The sequence below is a fragment of the Lingula anatina genome, chromosome 9 (genome assembly GCF_051362555.1).
Source record: "Lingula anatina isolate TDL-2025a chromosome 9, LinAna3.0, whole genome shotgun sequence".
Taxonomy (NCBI): Eukaryota; Metazoa; Brachiopoda; class Lingulata; order Lingulida; family Lingulidae; genus Lingula; species Lingula anatina.
Genome location: NC_141775.1, coordinates 5,451,255 through 5,476,232, shown reverse-complemented (window position 1 = coordinate 5,476,232; position 24,978 = coordinate 5,451,255). Strand labels below are relative to the sequence as shown.

General features: G+C 37.4%; 1 protein-coding gene across 7 annotated transcripts in view; it reads right to left on the bottom strand.

The window, feature by feature from the left end:
• Positions 1-24,978, bottom strand: part of LOC106164491 (segment polarity protein dishevelled homolog DVL-3) — a 77,795-nt gene continuing 52,817 nt past the window's right edge. For 5 of the 7 annotated variants that reach the window (XM_086995108.1, XM_086995106.1, XM_086995110.1 and 2 more), the window contains 10 exons: positions 14,691-14,760; positions 13,674-13,761; positions 13,330-13,458; positions 12,717-12,931; positions 12,357-12,482; positions 11,887-12,054; positions 11,278-11,544; positions 6,854-7,165; positions 5,690-5,914; positions 2,416-4,933 (listed from right to left, as the gene is read on the bottom strand). In XM_086995108.1, the coding sequence (XP_086851234.1) occupies positions 4,911-4,933; positions 5,690-5,914; positions 6,854-7,165; positions 11,278-11,544; positions 11,887-12,054; positions 12,357-12,482; positions 12,717-12,931; positions 13,330-13,458; positions 13,674-13,761; positions 14,691-14,760 (1,623 nt within the window). In that variant the 3' untranslated portion in view covers positions 2,416-4,910. Of the gene's footprint in view, positions 881-2,415; positions 4,934-5,689; positions 5,915-6,853; positions 7,166-11,277; positions 11,545-11,886; positions 12,055-12,356; positions 12,483-12,716; positions 12,932-13,329; positions 13,459-13,673; positions 13,762-14,690; positions 14,761-24,978 lie in introns of those variants that run through there. The other 2 variants (XM_086995107.1, XM_086995111.1) reach the window with 2 other exon arrangements.

Genomic DNA, 24,978 nt, shown 5'->3' with positions numbered 1-24,978 from the left:
TTTTTTAAGTTATCACTGCTTATTTATTATTTTCCAATTTACTAGTAGCGACAATGTTTGTTCTACAAACGGCATTACTACGATGATATCTACGGTATAGAGGCGTCATTAAAATAAGGTGACATTGTAGACGTAACATCTTCATCTCTCACACGAAAGAGTAGCCATAAAAGATGAATTAAACAAATAACAAACTATTTCAGGTTTGCGTCTCCTCAGTGATGAATTATGCTCTCCTTTGACATTTGTTTGTCAAGCCACTTCGTGTCTAAGTCCCTGTGGCAAATTAATACTATTCCCTGTGTCAAACTGATTAGGCACTGTTAAAGCTACATACTACAAATTTGCGATTATTGAATTCGTGTTTTCTTCGGCGAACGTTTCAAGGATTTATCAGGATTTACTAGATCACAAATCCTTTTTTTCCACCAACATGTTCAATTTTCCTTGTTAATATTAGTTTCAATCCTGATACATTGAATTCTTCGTAACTGATTGGATAGGTAGGCCTATATCCAATTGTTGCATTACATTCACGCTTGTGCGGACACCTTTCCATTTGAAACGAAACACGCATGTCTGAATTGGAAATTGTCGTCTGCTAGCATTTTGGTCTTTGAGCAAACTGTACGGCATAGGCCTATTCCCCCACGTTTTGGATACAGACTAATCACTTTGCTGCCAACAAAAAAGTGGGGCTAAGTCACGTAACTTTTTTTTCGCGTTTCATTTCGAGACACATTCTTGTTGCCGCTTCGCGCATGTTTCAGTGGGGCACACATCGATGGATGTTATTTACCGGCGACCTTCCACTTCTTCTGAGGTGTCTTTTTCTTTGAAGGCAATTCACTGACGACTTTCTACTCATCCGGTGGGGTGGCTGGAATAGAAACGAATACATTTTAATAGAATTTTCATTATTTTCAACAACTGAGCACGTTTTACCTCTTACTTTCATTTGGCCTTTCATATAATTTACCTGTAATGTACAATATCATTCTTGTTGTTTAGCATTCTAAGTCTGTTGCTGTCATTTACAATTCTATCAATCCATCTCTTTTTTGTTGTTGTAAAAATAAAATAAAATAAATAAATATAGATAATTTTCATATCTGCTACCAAATCCTTGTTTAAAAAATATTAAACGACAAACCACATGTCTTAATGTATCAACAAGATTTGTTTTTGCGCGGAGATCGCCAAGGGCACACTTTAAGACAGCCATGGTTTTAAAGATCTTTCAAACATTTTTAAAGTTAAAACTCATCCGTAATAACTATTTCACGTGTTTTTTGGAATTAAAGTCAATGAGCGTCAGCTAGAAATTACAGATCTCAATACAAGTCTGGTTATATCTACACTTTAACACCAAGTTATCTATCGAGCATAGAAGTACCACAGGACTTTTACGGTTTCCCCAACTGGCATATTGTTCTAATATGACATGCTTTTGCACGGAATTTAAGCACACCCTGATACCGTTCAGATAGCTGGGAACCCATTTTTCAGCCACGCACGGTTTCTTATCTCACACAACGTTGAAATTGTGCCAGTGGTGCTTGCAAGCCTAGTGTGGAACCGAATTGTAACGGGACACTGGTTGGAAAGAAATAACAACCTTGGCAACTTTTTAAACGTAGATTGCTTGATATTTAGATTAAACACTTTTGAAGGTCCCACGTATTTGCTGAAGGGGGTTGGGAAGAGGGGTATGTAATCATAACAACGGTATACGGGGAAATTCTACTCTATTATATAGAGCAGGGAATGAAATATGTTCAGACCTCTCTAGTTTGTCTGTGCTACCGTTTTTTAAATTTTTTTTTTTTTGGGGGGGGGGGGGGGAGAGAGGGGGTATCTCTAATGCTAAGGGAGTGGCACGGACCCCGCTTTTCCCTCCCAAGAACGAACCCACCATCATTACAATGGTTAACCGTGTGGCAGACAGCTTTCTTGTATTCATGAGAAACTGATGTTAGTTGTGGAATCCTGCTCACCAAATTAAATCATTTCATTGATAAGGAAATAATCCAATCTAGCAGAAATAGAGGAAAATGCTAGCACCAAACTAAAAAAGTATAAAAGGTTACGGAATCGAAGTGTTCATATGGCACCAAACGAAAAAATATTACAAGTAACATAATGGAAATGTTCGTTGAGATCTTTCGACATTACGATTAATGTTGAAGTTGTCCAGATTTTATCTTTAGCAATGTAACAAAAAGTTGTTTTCAAATAATATATCATTATGGCAAAGTAAAACACTTGCTAAGAATAAAGTTAATATATAATGGGAACCCCGATTAATATTTCTAGGTTATCATTCTCGCAGAGTTAATAAAATCAAATACAAATTTTGCCGTATCACTGAAACAAATGTAGTTAAATGTCAATCAAACAACAACAAGATGAATGTCAAAATTGGAAAGATTTATTCTTATTTACAATTTTGAAAAATCTTCACCATCTTCTTTTATTCCAACAGACCGCATCTTCAAATTTACAATACATCTGTTTGGGCCGTTTACAAACCTTTTGGGGCGGTACTTGTATAGCGTAATATATGTATATCACTATGTATATATGTATAATAGAAAAAAGTTTATATACACAACTGATACATGTACAAGTATTAATAAAAATACATCGGCAATACTGAAGGTATCCTTGCATTAAACGCATAACATTTGGCCTAGAAAAAATGAGCCAACGAGAGGCCAGACCATAGCGTTACACATGCCATTACAATGAAACTAAAAATATTACAGTCCAAAGAAGCAAAAAAAGGAGGAAATCTACAAGCTCAATGTGACGCATTCATGCATACTGGCACAAAAAAAAAAAAAAAAAAAAAAAAAAAAATCTATGTTAACAACTTACAATTAGGTCACATTTATCAACATAATAGGCAATCAATACAGTTAGGTTGTATCTAGCAAAAATCTTAGGGCACATCTGTTGGTCTAGCACAACTGACACAATTAGCACATCAAAATATTTCCTTTAATTTAAATAATGTGTTTACTTCATGATTTTATTATTTGGAATTGCCTGTACCAGAATAAATAGGTCTGATACAGACACTGACAGTTCAGTGCTGTCCCTCCCACTTGAGAAACTAAAATATATCTTTTCTATAACTGTTTCATTCATTGTATCAGAAAAAAAATTTGAAAAGTACAATTCAAATGATTAATTGGTTCACTTGCAAATTGCTAAAACTGTCTCCAGCTTCTCATGATTTCGTTTGACAAGTTAATGTATTAGGAACAATTGTTAAAAAAAAAAATTCCCATAATTCTGAATACAGAAAAATAATTAACTGGTTCTTTTTGCATTATCTTAGCTTACCTCACTATAAAATCTAGCACCACTCAATTTTATCACACTTACAGGCTACCAAGGTTTTTGTCCACCTAAACTTATCACCAGATCAACACCATCAATCTTTTTTATTTGGGACATGCAAATTTTCTTTGCCATTTTTGTTTTGTTTTAAAAGCATTGTTATTGTTTATCACAATATGTTATGCGCTTTCTTAAGATCTTCAATTTACCTCATACTGTAATATGAAAATCCACAGACCTACATGATCTTAAAAGTTGAACAAAGCCATACAAGGATTTAACAAAAAAAAAAAAAAAAAAAAAAAAAAAAAAAAAAAAAAAAAAAAAAAAAGAAGCCAAACTATCATTAAACAAGATCTTTTATTTGAATTCGAAGCTTTTTCCATAGCAAATAGATGCATTTTCTATTTAAATTTCATATTGTGACTTGTAAAAAACTGTTTCTCAGCAACACATGCTTGCAACTACACAGGAAAGACTAATGGCAGTAAACTATCACATCAGTTAGTTCACTCAGGTGGTAGTGCTACAATTAAGGAAAGTCTGACATTACTGTGATCTCTATCTTCATTCCAGACAAGTTAAAATGCTGAGGTATAAAGGAGGAATGCTAGAGCTGTGTTCACACACCAAGAACTGACCCAGTTGCAAACCACGAGTCATTAAGTTCACGAAGAATTGTTTTTAATTGAATTGATGATTCAATTAATCTGCTGATTGTTGTTGTGAACAATTAACTTAAAATATTAAAATCACTTTACATCTTACTTGACTGCTCAACTGGGTTTGCCAAGGACTCAGTTCACTGAGTGTAAATAAAAGTGTCTGCCCTACCAAGTGGCACTGGACAGAATGTAGGACAGTGACACATCTAGCAAACAAATCTCTCCCCCATCCCAAATCCCTATGTGCCAAAGTCTGCATTATCCACCCAACAAAATAGTTAAAAATCCTTTTATCAGAAAACAGAAGTCCCAGGCAACTGACTACTCATTAAGAAGTTAGATCCCAATCATATTTCCACACTGGTTGGCTTTTTCTGGGTGTCTTGAAGTGGCAAGCAAGTGGGTAAAAAAGTGAGGTTGGTCAAGATAATTGAAGACCAAATCCAAGAGTGGGCTTAAAAGGGCATGATAAAACTGCAGACATTGTTAAGGTAGAACTATTTCATTGCCAAACTGATCTAACACAGCAATACAGGTTAGTGTTCTGATTCAAACCAGGGGAGATAAGGCTACAGGTGTGTTAATGTGATTGATAAGGGGGAAATATCAAAATCAGGTGGTTGAAAGGCAAACATGCAAACTCTCAACAAGGAGAAACTATCAACAGCTGTTGTGCTTTCAATCTTTATCTGCCTTCAGTCTTATGAGGTTTCCTTTTGGCTTAATCAATGCGCCAAGAGCCTTTCTGCCAGACTCATTGCGGTCTCAAAGTGTTCTCAATTCCTCTTTTAATCCTTGCTCTATGGGTCCTCTGACCTGGCAATTGCACTGTTCTATTCTGCCTTTGTTCTCTTTGGGGCTGGACTAGGATAAGGCTTGCCTGTCTTTATAATTTACTCATATGAAGCTCATGAATGCGGCTGAAAGCGGAAAATGAGGTCAAGGTCACCATAAGGTCAATGCCATAAATAGGTCAAGGTCACCAAGTGGCAAAGGGAGCTCATATGTGTACATGCCATCTTATCAAGAGCAGCATTTTATCCCTATTCTAGTGTTGTTGACCTGAATGCAGTTGATAAGATGCCATGTACAGCAGAGTACAGACGGGCGAGGGATCAAAATTGGTTCAGATTTTAAACAGCAGTGTCACTGTCCTAAACATTTCAGATGTTGCCACAAAGGGGATGGGTATTACAACAAAATACTAGTTATATATAACAGCCAACTTAATACAATAACAAAGCAACTTAAACTATCCATTGACGAAGTTAACAAAAATTGTTGTCAAACTTGGTGTTATATAAATGCATATACTCAGTAAGTTACACCATGGCAGCCAATATTTATAATATTTTTTGCTACAAAATTTCTGAATATTCATAACAATATGTTATTTGCTGAAGGAGAAATTTGAATATCTGCAAAGAACCTTCTTGCAGTTTAAGATTGGCTGCGATAGTGGTCCAATTACATCAAGATGGAAAAATACATGCTTGCAGAAAGCACCAAAAAATGTAATTAGATTATCATAAAATTAAAAAAAAAAACATCGAAGCTTAGTCTACCACATTTAATTAAAAAACAAAAGTATCACATGATCAGTCATGTGACAACATGCAGCCAATCAGACAACAGATCATGTGGGTTATGTCACATGACATCCACGAAGAACTCACAGGGATTTCCCATGGCCATCCTGAATGACTGCCGACTGTTGCTGACATCTGGTGGCATGTTCATAAGCTCTGCTGGGGGTGGGGGAAGGGAGCGTTCGCTGGGGGCCCCCCTCCGCACACTGGCCATACTTCCAGTCTCGGTCTCACTGCCGCTATTTGAACCACTTGCTGATTTTTTGTCTTTACTGTCTTTTCTTCTGTCACTGCCACCAGAAGCGCTGCTTCCTAGAAGATACAAGATGACACAATTTAGAACAATTCTTAATTTATCTAAAAGAGAAAAACGTAGTATTAATTGCCCTGGTATGATAGTTATGAATCCCGCAGCACTCAAAAAATGTTTTTATCTTAATCTACACATTAAACAGTGAATACAGAATCCCTTCTTAAATGTAAGAAAACAGTTTTAAGCACTCCGCAATTTGAATCTCTGACTGATAACACAAAGAATCCACATAGAAATGGCACACAGTAACTCCTACTACTACTGGTGACATAGCAAGCCATAATAATCACAGTCGCAATAGTGATAATGCACAAGTTCCCATCAAAATGCTTTTTACATAAAAAAAACATGATCAGCAAAAGGACCAACTTATGACACTGTGAAACTATAAAGTTACGATGTATACATCACAATACTGTGAAAACATTACAAATCTTGTGATAATAACATAGCAGTACAATCTGACAGAAAACATTATAAATATAATCACAATGCTACATCCGTTCTACACTGCACACTTTTCAAAAACAAAGTATGAGGAATTGAAAAACTGTCTGTAAATTTATATCCAACATTATTTTGTGCTTAGACTTATAGATACTTTATATTTATTTACTAAATAGTACTTTCTTGTGACAAAAATAATTGTTTATGTTCTTTTTAATAGATAAATAAATAAAATTACCACATAAAGCTGAATTCAATGCCATGTTGTGAAAATGTCAAAAGTAATGCTTCTGAATATGATGGTGATAATTTTATTTTCTTAATACATGATTTCCATTATCAAGTGTAAATACATATGCACATACTTGATATCATGCCCCACAAATGTGCCACAATGAGACAAAATTGTCAGCATTCCAGAAACCATCTAGCACAAACTGATTTCTCTTTAACTGATACAGAATAAGTGCTGTTGATAAAAGAGTACAAACCCAGTTTATCACAATCTGGACCCATGGAATCCTGGCCCTTTCCAGATATCTTTTCACAATCCTTATTTTCTACCTCCCCTACTTGATTAACCAGTGGGCACTTCTCAGAGTCTTTATTTTCTACATTCCCAGAAGAGGATGTAGATGCAATGCATTGTGGGGCATCCCTTTCCTTTTCAGAGGAAGTAGAAGTTGTAGTAGTAGTAGTAGTAGCAGTGCATTGTGGGGACTTTCTCTCCTTTTCTTTCTCCCACAGTTTGCGTAATTGGACGCACGTATGACTTATTATGCAAGTGCATGTGTTAACCGCGACTGGAAGAATGAAGGACATGAAAGAGGAAAATAAAGAGAAAGATAGACAATTTGGTTAAAAGTTATAGAGCTGGCCATGGTAAATTAACTGCGAGACAGTGGATATCATTTTCATTTACACGACAGCTGAATGGGTGTGTAACAGTCATTATGTCAAAATAAAACACAATGACAGTGATCTTGCAATTAACTTACTATGGCTTTAAGAATACTTAACCAGATTCAAGCTGGAAATAGCTCTGAAAAGATATCAGAAATGGGGGAGACGGACAGCAAAACGTTTTAAGAAAAGACCAAATTTAGTGCATCTCAGACCTTCAAATCAAAAGAATATTTTTCAGAGCTTTCCGCCAATGTGCACAAGTTAAATTTCAGTGAGTTTATACTATCTATTAGATTAGGGCAGACAGGCCATAGGACAAAAGCATAAACATGGCTCACTTCTCCTTGCAAGGTTATGACTGAAGCTGTTTATGGTATTTCTAGATTGAAAAGGAGGCAGTTTATAGGACTAAAATCAAGCTTAGTACTGTAGTATCCCATAATACACCACTTCTTGTATTTCATGTTCAGCAGCCCTACCTAGTATTTCTGTATAGTAAATAAGTTCTTGAAGCTTGCATTATCTGCAGACCCAGCTGGCATATCTGTATATTCAGTAGTTTCTTGAAGCTCACATTATCAGCAGCCCTAGCTGATATTTCTTTATATTCGGGTTTTAAGAGCATACATTCACCCAAGCTATTTGCCCATGCAGCATCACATGCGCATATCCATTTGTATCATAACAGGCATCATGAGGGTATGAGGTAGTTTGGTTTAGAATACAGAGGCTGGGGTAGTATGATTATGTTAGTGGAGGAACAGTGTAACTCAATCTATTAAATTGCTAAGCCAGCTATATAATCATTTTTAATTTGTTATCTATTATTATTTAAATCTTGTTTCTATATCATGTTTTTAATAAACTTCAAATGTTCCATCAACTTTAAGTCCCTAATCATAACCTTAACAATATATAAAACTAACTTTCAAACTTCAGATTTTTTTATAACCAACTAAAAGGCATTTTCATGTGAAACAAAAATACAGCAATTACCAAGAGACTGGCAAATTATTAAAAAAAACAGGGAAAGGAAAAAATAAACTCTTTTAGGATTGTCAAACATTACTATTACCGCGAACAGTTGAAAAATCACAAGTTCACAAGAAGTAAAAAGAACGATAGATTCACAAAGAAATATGTATCCAAAAAGCAGATTAATAGTCGAGACAAAACAGAAGAGCATTGCCAGCATAGAAAGACAGGATAAAAAGAAATGAGTAAAAAGATACAGAAACTTGACTGAAGTCCGTTTTTCAAAGAGACAACTGAATAGCAAAACAGAATGAAAAAGTAATCATTTAGGCATTCAGCTAGCTCAGAAAATCAAGAAAAATTACTAAACGTACCACATATAAAATATTAAGATATGGTCAAAGTGTCATTATTTTATTCATGATGCATGAAAATGAATGGTAGAAAACTGCCTTGAAATAAGATAAACCTTATGGGCTCTACATAGAAAGGGGGGGGGGGGAGTGAATCTTGGACATTTTACCTTAAAACTTGCCTTCCCAGTCCTGTGGATCAAATGACAACTGTAATAGTGGAGACCAACTCTCTAGTAGGAGAAAATAACAGAGACAACTGACATCAATTCTCAACAATACGTGTTACCATCACAGTGACCTCAGTAGGATGTACTGGCTAGGGGTAAACAAGGGGGGAGGATGGATGTAGAAACTTGGTCATCAGTGAACCCTCCTTGAGCAATAGTAACACGGCTATGCTCAATGCTCAGAATTGGTGTCTTTCATATCAAATTCCAGTCATTACAGGTCTGAATCACCTTATATTATTTCACAACACCACCTTTATCATAAGGATGACACTACATCTTCTGGCATATACTGAATTTCTATTTCCCATATCTACCAAGCTTCCCTTACACCTTGCATTCACATATTTCAGCATTTTATGGTGATAAAAGGCCCAGAAAAATCAGACCCTTTAAAGATAAAACAACTGCTCAAACTACAATTATTTTGGTTGCTATGTCACCAGCATACTCCTGAAGGTAAATATATAAACCAAGCTTAACTAGGTTTAAATATGAACTACATTTAAAGACCGATTTCACAAAAGAACTTTTGCCAAAAAGTTGATCTTAATTCTAAGACTAAAAACATTTGGTCTGATTTAGTTCGGGATAAATCCATGGTAGTCCCCTAAAATCAAGTTACTACTGATCTAAAACATTAACCAATTCTACCCTTTTATAAAACAGGCACAATATTTCATGTAATTGGGACTGTTTTTCATTTACCATGGGCTAAAGTAGACCAGTTTTTTTTTCACCTTGAAGTAAAGATCAACATTCTTAGTTCTTTTCTGAAAAAGACAAACTTGGACCCAAAACCTGACATGATCATGTGGTGGTATCGTTTCTGGCTATTCTGGATCCAAGTTAGTCCTGATGTAAATGCAGCCATTATCACCACTTTGGCATTAACTGTTTGATTAATGACAACCATAAACATATACAGCAAGTAGTAGGTAGGGATAAGCAATATATTTGGGGGGAGGGGGGAGGAGGGACATTTTCTTTATCAATATCAACCTGATAAGAAGGAATGCATATTATACAATATGATTAAATATAACTGCTGGCTAGTTCATACTGCACCAGGCTCACTGTGACAGGGGCTGTATGTCAATAGAAAGCAGGTGTTTAGCCAGCTCTTCCAAAATCAAATGACAGCTGGACCACTGCCGGGCTAAAATTCTGATGTTAAGTCAATTTCCATCTGGTTCATGGCTAAACACATCTGAGCAGTCGACAAATTAATCCATTTAGTTGTAAATCGAGGTTCAGTGAAATAACTAAAATGATGCTCTCTGGAAAGAAAATCCACAGAGAATTTATCAGGCATGCTTTTTAGCCATAAACCAGTTTTAACTTCGTAACACCCTGGGTAGCAGCTTAACTTGTCTTCTCAGCGCACAGGCATCACTGCACCAACTTCATCACACCTTTTAATGCATGGCAAGCCGTAAAGCACCTCAAAGCTTGAAGCTTTAAGCATCACAGAACATGGCACATATACAAGATAACACACTCAGTATTTATAGTCACATGTACAGATGTCTGTATCAGAGAGATGACCCATGGAAAGCAATCAGTATTGTACAGTGAATGGCCAAGATCTAGGGTGCTGTATAAAGTCTCTGCCGCATCAGGCTCACAAATGTTTGGAGAACAAATTTTGACCTGTAGCACAAATACATAGCAAAGAAAAAGGTGGCAATATACATATTCTAAGTCATTAACATTGATGTAGTAACTTGACACTGACTATTAAAAAGTGCAAAAATCCCCACTTGGAAGAAGGTGAGCAAAAACAAACGTTTGTTCTCCAGGCATCCGCAAGAGGAACGTAACAGAGGCTTATAGTGACCATAGATCAGAATGCCATGTTACTGAATACCGACTCATATCCAAATGTTCATCCATCTGATACATCTCTGGGCTCATTCTACAATAACCTTAGTTAGATATTAATGTTAAGATTGATGCAAGATCTAAATAAAATTTTGCCACAAATTTGTTCATAGAAATAAAATGCTTTACATTCGCTTAAACCAGTTTCAATTCTATTCAGTGTGCTGGTAAACAGTTATTATGCTAGACTGAGCTCAGTTTGAATAGAACTGGGTGCTTGCAGAAGCAGCACAATCATATATATATGCACAATCTTAGGACCTTTTCACACGGAGTGGTACACTTAAGCCACAGAGTCTGTACTGGTACAGTTTTACAGTTGACAACTTAAAAGCCTAGTTATTGCGTAGGACAGGGCTCAAAATGGAGCCCCTGCACCTGGCATGGCCAGTTAATCAGTTTGTGAAAGCGAATAAAATCTCCTGTGGCATAACTGCCTGCTAGGGCCTCTCAAAGTACAGACTATATTGTGAGCAAAAGTATAGCATTCACAGTGAAAAGGGCCTGTTCATCACTTGTGTCATATCTAAAGTACCACTCTCTACCCACAATGGCCTAGTCACATACCTGAGCCACTGTTCACACTTCCTGCGCTACCGTTTCCACCTCCGCCAATATAACTTTGAGAGCCACCGACGTAACTTCCTGGCCCGAAACTCCCCATATCATTGGTATAACTCATAGGTGGCGCCGTGGGGTATAAAACAGTATTTTGTGGCGGCATAAAGCCGTAGGGAACATTTGCCCCCCACGCTGGGGGAGGTAATGGAGCTAAAGTGTCTCTATCCACCTCTGATACAGAGTCTACGTCATCTAGACTAAGAAGTGACATATCTGGAAAGAAATACAGATAAGGTGGATTTTAAATTTCTTGTTTTATATCTGGTGAAAAGCAAGACATCTTTCGTAGATATTTATACATGTTGATTTTTTTTTTAACCTGGCACAAATAACATGTTTTAAGTTTGTTTTAAATGCTTTTTAACGGAACTTTAAAATGTACTACAATCATAAGCAAAATTTAATACATGAGATATTCAATCTTAATTTTCAACTGAACAAATAAACAAACACAAATGTATGCTGTAATTAAACTTTGCAACTGTGTGTGTATATTGCTCGTTTATCCTTCATGTCTCATTATAAATGACTAAATATGTATACGAGTCTACTCACTTCCTGAGAGATCACCAAATATATAATAGCACTGTTCAGAGAAGGTGATCTTGTTCACCGTGTGGCGGATGAAGCCAGCTTTTAATAAATTACATGCATATTTCCTGGCGTCCCTCCTGTCAGCAAAACCTTCTATATGCTGGTGAAGCCAGTCTACTAAGTCTGAGCCTGAAATCAAAGTGAAGACCTTCTTGAAGTGGTAGAATCAAAATTGAAAAGCAGGGTATCCCATTCTATTCTAAACAGTAAAAACACCTAAAATGACACATAGATAATAATTTAATTTTAATGACTCCAAAATTTATATATCTAAAAGATCGAAAATAGGTTGATGTAAGGGCAATCTTTCCAGTAATATGGAGGTGTACAGTTTTCTCTTAATCAGAACCCTGCAAATGATAATGCAGAACTGTGCTTATTCTCACATTTTAAGTAATCATTGATGCCCGATTTTACTGAAATATACCTACCTATAAATGCGTTTGGTATTGTTATCTTTAGCCACGACCTGTCTCGTACTTCTAGTCCCGAGTCCGGCTGGGCCATGGCACGAACCACAGACGCCATGTCTGTCGTCACTGTTAGACGGTCAAAATCTGTGCAACATAAAAACAGTGAATAAATTTACTTTGAAATATCTCCATCTTTATTTTTGTTATTTTAAATGTAATTCTTTAATATTATCTACCAAGTTTTTCATTAATGAGTAAACAATAACCAGCACAACAAATTTCAGAGTTTGGTACTGATGCAATGGCCACTTAAATTCAATGTCTGATATAAAACATGTTTCACAGTTTGTGCATAAAAGCAATCTCCTAGCCACTCACATTCGGAGTCTGGTATAGAACTTGTTATAGAGGAACTCCCAGAGGTCATACTGCTCATATTTGTACTGCCAGGTCCTCCGTAGTTCCCCACCATGGCTGTCGTGTGCGCGACCCATGCAGACGGGTCTATTGGCCGCACGGGCTCATGGCGTGGGATTGTGAAGTAACCTTTTGGATTGGGGTCCCAACATTTGGCGACCACTAGAGTTACTGGACTGTAAGAGAGACAGAGATAAGGAGTTATCATGTTTCAAAAAGAAACTGCAGCAGCAGCAATATTTTCATGTAACTAAGTAATTACAATGATTCACTGAATTCTGCGGAAACAATTCACCAGTGGAAATGAAAATGTACATCTGTCTTTTTACATTCTGATGACCACATACTAAAATTCAAAACACAACAGAGACAAAAGGACTTCTGGGATTAAACCAAGTCTGAAACAGTAAACTGAACTTTTCTGTACCATGGTTTAGTAAAACTTCGAAATCCTTAAAACAAAGACAAACATGGCATTCTTAACCCGACCTTGACATTATCATATTTTCAAATTTAGCAACCTAACATGACCTTGACCTTCAACAAAGTGTGCCACTCATGACCTTGCCCTTACCCTGGTTTTTGCACTGCTTCCCGTAGTACCCTGACGGCATCATCATTGCTCATGTTCTCAAAGCTGATGCCATTCACTTCCAGAATCATGTCTCCTGGTTCTATGCGGCCGTCCTGGGCCACCGCACCTCTGAAAGTGGGAGACACAGGTTAAATTTGTAGTAAAAAATCTGTAGTAAAAACACACGTGCGCACACACAAACACACACATACCAAAAAGCCAACTTTTGGAATAACTTCAAGACAGAAATTCTTGGTCTACATTTCAAATATGTCTAGGGCCAAACCAGACTCTCCATTTTTTTAAGTTTTAGGATAAGTCCACCTTTGTTGTGATTCACGTACCCTTTCATAATGGACCCTACGTATATCCCACCATCTCCACTCTTGTTGCTCTGGCCTACTATACTGATACCTAGGAAGTTCACAGTGTCTGAAAGAGAGAATAGGATTTTATGAAATACTGACAAATTTACATAGTCTCACAGGTAAATGTCATACCTACAGGTTTAGCCTTATTATGATCTGGTTTAGAAAACAGAGAAGTGGTCTACCTATTAGGTTTTAATCTTGTAACAAAACAAAACTTAAGATTTTACACGTTCTGTATCCTTGGGTCACAAACATGGAAACAAAATGGGCAAAATATGGCAGCCATTACTTGGTCCACTTTATTTTTCTTTCACAGTAAAAATCTTGATACGATTGCTTGCATATGTGCCAGTGCTTAATGAAGACAGAATCACAAAAATAATATTCTCATTTTTCATGCTGAATAACAATTGTCCATAATATATTCATAGGACCATAAAACTGTAAATGGCAATTAAACTGCCATCAACAATGACTAATTACTTGGTCACAGACACTAACATCCCGTTCACAATACATCTGCCAGTGTTTTATGATCATACACAGACTGGTGGAAATAAGACACAGTGATTTCGACAAGCTGAACCAGACATTAGCTTGAGGTATAAACATATTCATTGTCCAAAAAAGGCCTGGAAAACATGTCCCAGTGCTTCCAATGCCTGGCACTGATATAGCAATGTTGGAGAACAATAAATAATAACTACATGGGCATTCAGGGAGTGCAAACCTCCGCCAAGGAAGCTCAGTTCTCATTATTAACGGATCAATTATTTAATCGGTTAGTGTATTGCTGGATCACCAGAAAAATCTAAATGATCCAAACACATCCCATTTCTGGCCTACCCTTAAAATTTTATCAAAATCAATTAGTTATTTTTTGAGTTAGGCTATTATTTAACAAACCAACAAAGGCAAAGACATAACCTCCATGGTAGAGGTCATAAACATACTTTTGGTACTAGCCCATGTACTAGTATTTATACTTACCCATGTTTAGAGTGACTGTAATGATATTTAGGGACATAGTGGAATCTGTAATGCTGCTAAAGGAGGAAGCCTGCAAGATGAAGTAATAAAACAGTTTTAATGCTATATGTTGACATCATATGTAAGCAATGCATTCTCCACATAATGCAAAAATGATCAACTGAATAATAAATTTGCCAAAAAGTAACACAAGGAAAATTATGCTAAGATGAACTGTCTTTAGAATTAAACAAAATCCCATTTAATTATTTTAATTGTTTTTGTTCTACTTATATTATACATATTAATTTTATTAATATATTTATAAAATATTTATAGGAACCCTTGGGACTTGACTATGTGTATGTAGAGATGATGGATATTTTTTGTTTGTGTCATTGTTTATTGTGTGTGAAAGAATCCTGAAAATTGAGTAAATGACATTAAATGAAATATTGCATTCAAAACAGCAGATATGCATTAGATAAAACAATTTAATTGACAAAATGAACAAAAATTCTGACAATTGAATTTAACAGCTGACCTTAAATGTAGTATGCCACGATAACATTACTATATAACAACAAATATAAGACATCTTGTTTAAGATATCAATTACTATAACAAACATGACAAACACATTTAGGAAAGAAAAATATATTTTAGTATTTATTCTATTGTAAATAAATGATATTATGATATTTCTTTTTTCAGCCCCTTTCATAGAAGCTGAAATCATGATAAACAGATTCTTTTAAGTTCGGATATCAAATAAAAATCCCAATATGACTCAGTTGTCAAAATTTTCACTTTCCGAAATTTGACCATGTAAACAAACATTGACACTGGACACCCACTAACTCTTGGCAAGTTGATCAATGTGACATTCTGACCTTGGAGAAAAAAAAAGAAAAAAAAAAAAAAAAAAAAAAAAAAAAAAAAAAAAAAAAAAAAAACCTTAAGATGATTCAGCAACCTAAAATTTCACCTGAAATTTGAATAGTAAAGCAATTAAACAATGACACTGGTCAACCACTAGCCCCTGGATACCTGGCCAGTAATAACACACTGGTCGCTGACCTGTGTCACTGTCACACAAAAACAAGGCTTCAGGTATACAGGAACTAAAGAGCCATTGGGCCTATTTAGTACCAGTTGATCCATGGACTAACTAGTCCATGGAACGAATATGGCATGCGCTTGGCAACAGCTTCCAACCTTGGACACTATCGCCCCAAGCAGGGGGAGAGCAGTTTTATCTTGGCATGCTTTCACCATATTAGATCTGGGGACTACTTAGTCTACGGATCAATTGGTTCTGAACGCACCCTTTCATGAATACATGCTCATAATGGAAATTTCAACAGAATTCCTATAAGGCATACAGGGCATCTTGTAACACTGGTGACAAAGAGGCCAGAGAGGAGGGGCAGTTTGTACATCAATACCATAATAAGATATCTCATTTCTTCATTTTAATACAGGGCCATACACGACGTTTACTATAGGTGAAATGTTTGACTTTCAAACCAGGGTAAAGACAGAGCTGAAACATAGATGTGTTCAGTCAATTATGAATTTTTGCAAATATATCCTTACATTTCCTCTTTAATCTCATTTTTTAATGTGTGTACAAACCACTTATATAAACACACATTTGCTATTCATGGGGAAGCTTTTAAAATTTGAGAAAATTTAGCAAAGTATTTTTGAATTACACAAATTCACCCTTGTGTTTTACCAGTGTCCAAAACTCATCAGCTCATAGGGAAGGTAGGGTTGGCAGTCCCCAAGAACTGCCCTCCCTTTTGGAAAGAAAAGTTCAACTCTGAATCAAAATTTTATCTAAATTTCACTCCATTTCTAAAGCAGGGCCAACTTGGGGAATACAATAATTTCCCAAAAATACCCCCCATCCCCCGCCCCTCCCCTAAAATTGCTAGCTAACAGGCATACAGGAAAGCAATGCCCAGATTTCCCCAATTCATTATAACCTACGTGAGAGCCCACAGTATCAGGCAACACCCTCCCCCTGGCACTTGTGACAACAACAACCCTATGGCTACAGTGATGTCTGTGAAATCTCTCAGTCTGTCATTCACAGCAGGTAGCAATGGAAGATAAACATCGCCCAGGGACGCTGAGGCTGGTAAAGTTGTGTAAGTGACTTTATCACGGCTATCATCAGGGATAGTAACCACCTGAGCTGCGGGGTCTACACGGAAGGCATGTCCCCTATTGTTATAGGGGAAGAGAATGGGATGTGATAAGGATGCCGTGTTTCCTATTGGTGGTATGGGATCAGATGTCTTGGGGAAAATACTATTTTTTGATAAAATATTGAAAAAAAAAATTCCCCTTTTTTGTTTTTTGGAAAAAATGCCCGTTGCTTTTCTATGTTTTGAGCTGTATTCAACATCAGACTCAGAAACAATATCATCAAGTCTTAGGCAAAATCGCCATTTTCCCTTGATAAAATATACCTAGATTTCTTTATTTCGCTTTTAGGCATTTTATTTCCTGACCCATACTACATCCAAAATTGTTCCATAATCATTTATGGCTATGATTGGAACAAGGCAAAAACTTTTAAAAAATTACAAAATTCTCATAAATACCACCTCTGTCAGGAAATAATTTTAAAAATCCTGCCAAACATGGTCCACCTACCGGATTGGTATACCCCACACTTCCCTTAAACCTGGGCTTAGGATCCTCATGTAAACATTGCTGATGATGCGCAGGTGCTCGCTCTCGTTGCTGCTTTACTGGTTTCGTAGACTGATACACGTAGGTGCGTGTGTGTGCCAATACTCTCTCAATATCCCTCCTTTCAGAGGGATTTTCTTTCAAGTGTTTCAACATTTTGAGAAAGGATAAAAGAAAAAGAGTAACCACAATTACCACATGGATATGTGAGAGGTCAGTGGTAATCCTTTTCAGGCCCCTGGACAACCTCAACACAAATCTCACAACCTTTGTCTAGTTGTCACTTCTTCATGAAAACTCCCTATCAAATATGAAAATATTTTCACTTTCTTTCAGCACTTCAGTGTCTTTCTATTGTGTTCTGGTATCAACCAACAAACTGCAACAATATTATGCCCAATTGAAGTCTTCCAAGAAGGTTTGCCCACACTTCAGTAACTTTCTCCTTGTTTTCTCTTCATATTAACAGAAACACATATATCAAATCCCAAAAGAGTACATTTCAACCATAATCCATAGCATCATCATCAGTATTGCCTTACAACCAACTTCAGCTTTTGTTTGCGAATAATTCCTCTACTTCAGCAGCGTTTGTGGCACCTTTTTCACGTCATTGTCCCCTTTCAACTGAATAAATTTCACTTTGTTCATTTGAATCCACCTCGCTGATTTCAAGCCTCCTTGAGCCACCACTCAATTTCACGTTCATTTCATGTCAATTTCACTCCCCCATACTCCAAGTAAACCTCAGCCGCCATATAAATATTTAGTATTTGCCTACACAGCCATTCTGTCCACAGTGAAGCCAAACTCCTTTTCAAATGGAGAAAGTGACACCTGTACCGCCCAGCAGGGACACTCCATAATTAACTTGAGTTGCTAGCAAACACTTCACTGGTAAAACCCTATGATCCTCGCTGGGGCCAAGGGGTTGAGAGGAGAAAGACTGCCATTGTTGGCTGTTCTGTAGCAATCACAGCAGATTATAAATGTATTGGTGAGGTGGTATTTACATTATGTTGACACATATGGGAGTCCTTGTATTTACATATATCATACAAATCTAGTTCAACTGGAAGCAATTTTGCATGTAAACAGGTCCAATAATATAATGCCACCTGTTCAGGAATCACTACAAATCACCTTTTACTTCATAATTACTCTCACAGACTTTCATGTAGCCTTTTACAACTTAAACACAAGTAACTATAAGTAACACATCTTTGTTCAACAAGACACAACTGTTTTCATCCATGTCTGCTAAGACATAAGGTAAAAAGTAGCTGGTATCTTCCTTTTAAATCCATCAACTTGAGCAAATGCTAAAATCGGCTGTCCACCTCTTGATAAAAGCAGCAATTCAGTCTTGACCAACCAAACTAGTCTGCCACCATGTCTAATCACGGTGCACACTCTCCTATGCATAATAACAGTAACATCAGACAGTAATCACTGATCAGGCAGGTGAGCCATCAAACCCTGCACTGGGTGTTGCTCCTTTCCTGATAAAGGTGACAGGAGACACCTGGTATCTGTCACCCTGGTACTGTCACTGTTCCTCAATATAAACACACATATTAAACACCGTCCCAACTTTACATGCGTTTCTTCCCCCAGTCTCTCAATATGAACTACATGAAAATGGATCAAAATGGGGTGCATTTTACTGGTCTTTATACCCGATGAAAGTAATAATGGACTTGACCAGAAAAGAAATGTACAGAGAAAGTTTGGTCTACCTATAGACATTGGGGGTGTTAAGTACAAGCCTCTGGTATTAACAGGGGGAATTTTCACGATGTGAAAGAGTAAACCTGACTAAAAAGCTTGCTGGGGTTTTATCAGATAAAGATGGAATTTGCTGATGTCTGTGTGTTGAGGTGTCAAAATTCACCAAATTCATTTCACATTGCATTAAGCAGCATACAGGGATAAGTATTTATTTTCCCCCTTTAGATGTATACCAGTAAAATAGTAAAATAGTAAAATTAGTACTTTAGTTAACCATTATATGGCTGCCTGATTTTCTCCCTGTGACATTATTTAACAATAAAATTCAGCTACATTCAACCTGCATACACTGTCACAAGATATATAAGTGCCAACATGAGTAGTATGCCACAACTTGGTGTGTGTGTGTGTGTGTGTGTGTGCGTGTGCGCGTGCGCACGCATGCACACGCATGCATAAGTGTGTCTGCGTGCATGCCTGCATTTGTGTGTATGTGTGCATGTGAAAAGGTCCCCTTTTTCACAAACTCCCCCCCCCCCTCCCCCTTTGAAATAGCTGGTAACAGGCCAGAGGTATCAGAGTGTTGCTAATCCCTGCTTTCACTCCATATACCATAACATGGTGGTGTTATATCACTGACTGGCCTCTCTATTCAGGTGTCAACCAGAGATACTAATGTGGTTCACACTTCCAGTCTGTCACTGTCATCGTGTGCTGCATATGGTTTAAACTGGCAGGCAGCAGTAGTGTATGAGAGAGAGAGAGAGAGAGAGAGAGAGAGGGGAGAGAGACAGAGAGAGATATTACACTGTCCTAAAATAAATTAAAAATTGAAATGTTTGTTACAAGTCCTCTCAAGTCATTTCCTGAAACAAAGCAGAAATATACATTACTTGGAAATTGTTATCTGCATGAAGTAATACACTCAATTTCCCCAGAAGAACAAGCATGGTTTACACAGTGCTAGTAACACAGCTGCAGCAAACCACCGGCTACCCCCATAGGGAACTTACTCTGGGTAAATTAATGGTCACCACCATGGAGGCATTGTCCAGCTCCTTCTGTTTCCGTCTCTGGAACCACCGTTTGACCCATGACTGCCGGTCAGAGGAACGGTCACTCGAATTGCGGTCCAGCATGACTGCGGTGGTCAAAATGTGCTCACGGGTCAAATATAACAAAACATGAAAGCTGGAATTGTATACAAAGTCCTTTTCCTTTCAGTTTTATCCTAGTCTTATAGAAAACGAGAAATTCGCCATGTATTGCTTTAAAAAATTCCTTTAGTCCCCTTCACATATTCCAGATCCCCTTTTTTAGTCTAATAGTCCAATATTGTCCTTAATTTCCCTCAACCTTCTGTAAATATTTTCTCCTTGCTCCAGCTTGGTGTAAAACTATCTGAAACACAAAGCAGCATGCAGTTTTTTAAGTTCCTTTTCCCAGCTGAAACTTTCACTTCTTTTTTCTATAAATCCACCTTATCGTAAAACTATCCAGCAAATTCGATGAGAGAAAAGTTTCCTGAAAGTTTTCCCCTCTCTCTATCTACAAGCGACAAGGCTCCTGCATGCTGAGAGGAGAGAGACAAGTCTTTGGGATGCTTATTTTTTCACCAGTTCCCATTCAGTCTACGCAAGATTGATGTGTCAAGTTTCACGCATACTTAAGGTGTCAAAATATCTCCTTCTTAAGCCTAACTGTCTTCTGACTTTTTCTTCTCCCTTGGTGGTAGATAGACGATCAATTTACTCCCTCACCACTCAGTAGTTAATTAATTGAGAGGCGGGATTGATATTGATTTCCCAGTTCAAGGATTATTGTATAGCCTTCTCCAGGAATTATTTTGTCGATTTTAGCATCTGTAAAAATATATCCAAAGAATTTTCTCACCAACGGCTACACATTGTTTTCAGTGTGTTTTGTCAACTTTTTTTTGGAAGGAAATGTTAGTTTTAAAGTGAACATGTTATTATCATCGATAATGCGACTGTTAGAATAGGTTTTGACATTTGACTAACAAAGTAACTGTCCTATTTTCACAGGCAACATGTGACATCATCTCCTTGGGAACTCGTATCAATATCAACCACAATAATCAAGTTAAGGTATAATTTACCCCATTTTTCCTCACACATCCACAATGATTCTACTTTTACAGTCAGGTGTCCTGACTACAAACTCTGTAAAGTTGTTTCAGTCCTCTGAAGTAGAAACCATCCAAAATGCTTCTTGTTCTCTATACAGTGGTAGGTAAGCACTGGACACTGAAGCTGGACACACTCAACACAAGAACCAAGAGGGTACCTGGCTTGGAGCACCTTCCATGTGTGTTATAATCCCTGCCTCCTGTCATGTAAACACAATCATAACACACCTACAGAAGTCTGGGTGGACAGCTTGACCAATCCAATCTTGACCACTCACGTCTGATCTGATCTTAAAGAAACACTTCAGATGACCACTGCACTGAGTTAGACTGACCAGTGCAGAAAATAAGTGTTATCAATACCAAGTTTCTGACAGACCAATGTTGTTCTAAGAAAAGAAGAGTCGTGACAGGATCTACTTCTTGTCCTAGAGTCCATTAGAATGGAGTTAATGAGTGCAAGTTACTGCCCACTGTTTCTGCTCAGAAATGCTATGGTAGCGACCCAAGGTCACTGTCAGATATTCAGATGATAATTTCTTTACGATCAGAACACTAAATCCACAGCAACATGCAAACAAAACCGAATGCACTAAATGACCGCTTAGGTGCCTTCCACAACAAAATCTGCATGGTCCATGGTCTGCTCAAGTCAAACTGCTCTTCTAATTAAATTAATCAATACTAGCCGAAAAGTTTCGTGAAAATTTCGACTTAACAGCCACAAATAACCTTGCAGTCTGTAACTTAAGTAACTGTCTTTTGCTTCTTTTATATGCTCTATGAAAAAAGTTCTCTTAAGTGCTTTCTAGGCTCCATGTCCATATAAATGGGGACACTGTCTCTTTTAATACCCCGATGGTGAAAAAAAAGTTCTCTTTAAGTGCACTCAAGGCTCAATGTCCATATAAAATACTTCCCTTGCTAATTAACACCGACTTGTCCAAACCCAAAACTGATTTCTTTTCCAAAGTCACACAGGCTTTTGGTTGTTTAAAAGTCCATTGAAACCCTTTTTTCCTTGTTCAGCAACTCAAGGAGCTTTTAGTCATCTTCAGAGTGAATACATAGCACTGTCACTTCAGCAGTCCACCCATAGCTTATTTTAAGCTCCAATTTTGTCAACATATTTCAAAATCCCTCTCCTCTATGGAGAACTATATATTATTAGTCCAATCTTGTCATTGGCCTGTGTATATGTCAGAGCAAACTGTCCAGCCCTACTTAGTATATACTGACTAAAAGTTCACCACTCTTGTGTATATCTCTATATGTAGCATCATAATCCAAACAGTACAGTTAACATAACAAATGGACCACGGCCAGCTTTGGTCAGTATCCTAATGGTCAGTGTCCCACTGTGTGCCAAGGCCCCTATGCTGTTGTCAGTATCCTGTCTTCTTTAACACTAGTACTGGACAGGTGGTCCTCCACTTTTTTGTAGAAAAGTCAACATTTCCTTATACTATATTGGCTCTGTATCCACCATGGGAAGATTTGGCCATTATAAAAGAAAGTACTATTGCTATCCTGGGTTAACTCCAGGCTATCTGCTGTAGCTGATATTAAAATCAACCACAGGAAGATTTGACAAATTACAAATGAACCTGGGTTAGACTTGAACTTGAATATTAGCTGCTGTTGTTATGGGATCTGAACAACTCGGGAGACCTCAGTTTACTTCCCGAATCCTGAACCTTCTGTCATCACACTACTTGGAATACACTATCCAATGAGACGCATCTACAATTTCCAAATTTCATTATCCAATGAGAAACAATCATCGACACAGAGCAGTGGTGGTGGTGTAAATGTCCCAATCTCCGCGCTATCATATCAAATCATCCCATTTTCTCCTTAGGGCGAAGTATACCTAATTTATGTCCTACCCTACCTGGCCCTGAGGCATATAAGGAAGTGAACAAGCACCAACACATGATTTTTCAGGGACTCTTGCTCTAAATATCACTGACAGCCCTGAAAAGGTATAGTGATGTATGCAGTATATTGACAGGCTTGTGTGGGATGGATACAGAAACTACCCATACAGACACTGCCGTTGGGCCCTGAAGATGCATGGTAAACTGCTGGGTAGTAGGCAGTGACTGGCTGACATTTCTCCCAAATCTCACACTGGCCCTGACAATGCATAATTATCAGCCAAGGGAATAAAGACAGTAGAGTTTTGGATATAGCGAAATACACTAAAACTGTCCCCTAAACTGGATGGTCAATAGTTGTCAGGTTATCAATATTCTCTTTTTTTTTCTCCATTTTGGCAATGAAGGCAGAACACCAGTGCCTGCCAGAACTGGACAGGCAAGGAAATGACCCACCCGCCCTGTCACCTTAATCAAATGGCATTTCTATTAATTAAGATCAGGATCCTACTGACTGCTGATTGGGAGGTAACAATGCCTGGTTATTGACTGAAATTAAATATGAATGTCTCAATGCATACTACATCGTAAATGACTTTGGGGTGACTTCACTATGATTCTGCATCAGATACTCAAAGAACAAGCGTGAAATAGCTGTCTGTTAAATACCATGTTAAAAAAATAAAATAAATAAATAAATAAACTCAGTCAAATTTTCATCATTAAGGGCCATACCAAACTTCACTGGCTATGCTAGGTCTAACATCTCTAAAGACCCCAATTCCCACAAAAATGTCCATCTGTGTGATTGCCTTAATAATAGCGTGTAACACTTTAAAATAATAACAGCGTGATTGGCACCAAATTGGCCAATAATTGGGGAATAATAACCAGCAATCATGGGGGTGACCATTTAGGAGTGAAGACTCAAGTGGGGATCAACTTCCTCTGGGAGGAGGTGTCACCTTTCTCAAGAGATCACTTAACTCAATAGCCTGGCAGACTTGGAGTGGCACTGTAGTATACTGTGATATGTTGTGGTGACTGTCATGAAAGGAACGGTTATGATCATAATGTACTGTTATGTTTTTAAATAGCCATAACTGGTTAAACTGTCAGGTTATGGGAGGTTGAAGTTATGTGTGTGGATGTGGGAAAGGAGGGAGACAGAGAGAGGTTGCTTGTGTGTGTGTGTGTGAGAGAGAGAGAAAAAGAGAGAGAGAGTGTCAAAGTCCAGCTTTCTATGTCTGTTAAGCTGTACCATCAGCAAAAGATTCTCTTAGTCAAAATATTGTGAATATTACATGTCCACTACAAGCCCTCCGGCCCATTCCTCTGGCAAGCCACATGGTCCAGACAAATGTCCATCACATGGTCAGCCTGATGGATAGCATGATAGATGACCATGTTACTCCAGACACAGAGATAGGCCTCTGGGCAATGCATGAATCATGGGAGCCTTCAAATAAAATAACTAATAACCAGATAAATGGACTGAAGAATCCACGGAAATGTGGTTCCTGTTTAAGTAAGACACCAAGAAAAAGACAAGGTAGTAAGACTATAACCAGTACTTTTTATAATAGTGGTTATATCCTGATGTTTCTATGACAGACATGTGTCTCCTGTTCTTGAAAGGGGACACTTCTCTGTTATAACAATCCTTTAATGTGTTCATCATCCTGATATGAGAGAGCATACTATACACTGTTACTCAATGTATCCCCTCCTTTCCTATTGCAAAAAACATTTCATTGAAGAAATGTCAAATCCTGTGCAGTCTGAGAAAGTATGTACTTTGCAGTATGTGGAATATTGCACAGAAAAATAAAAATATAAA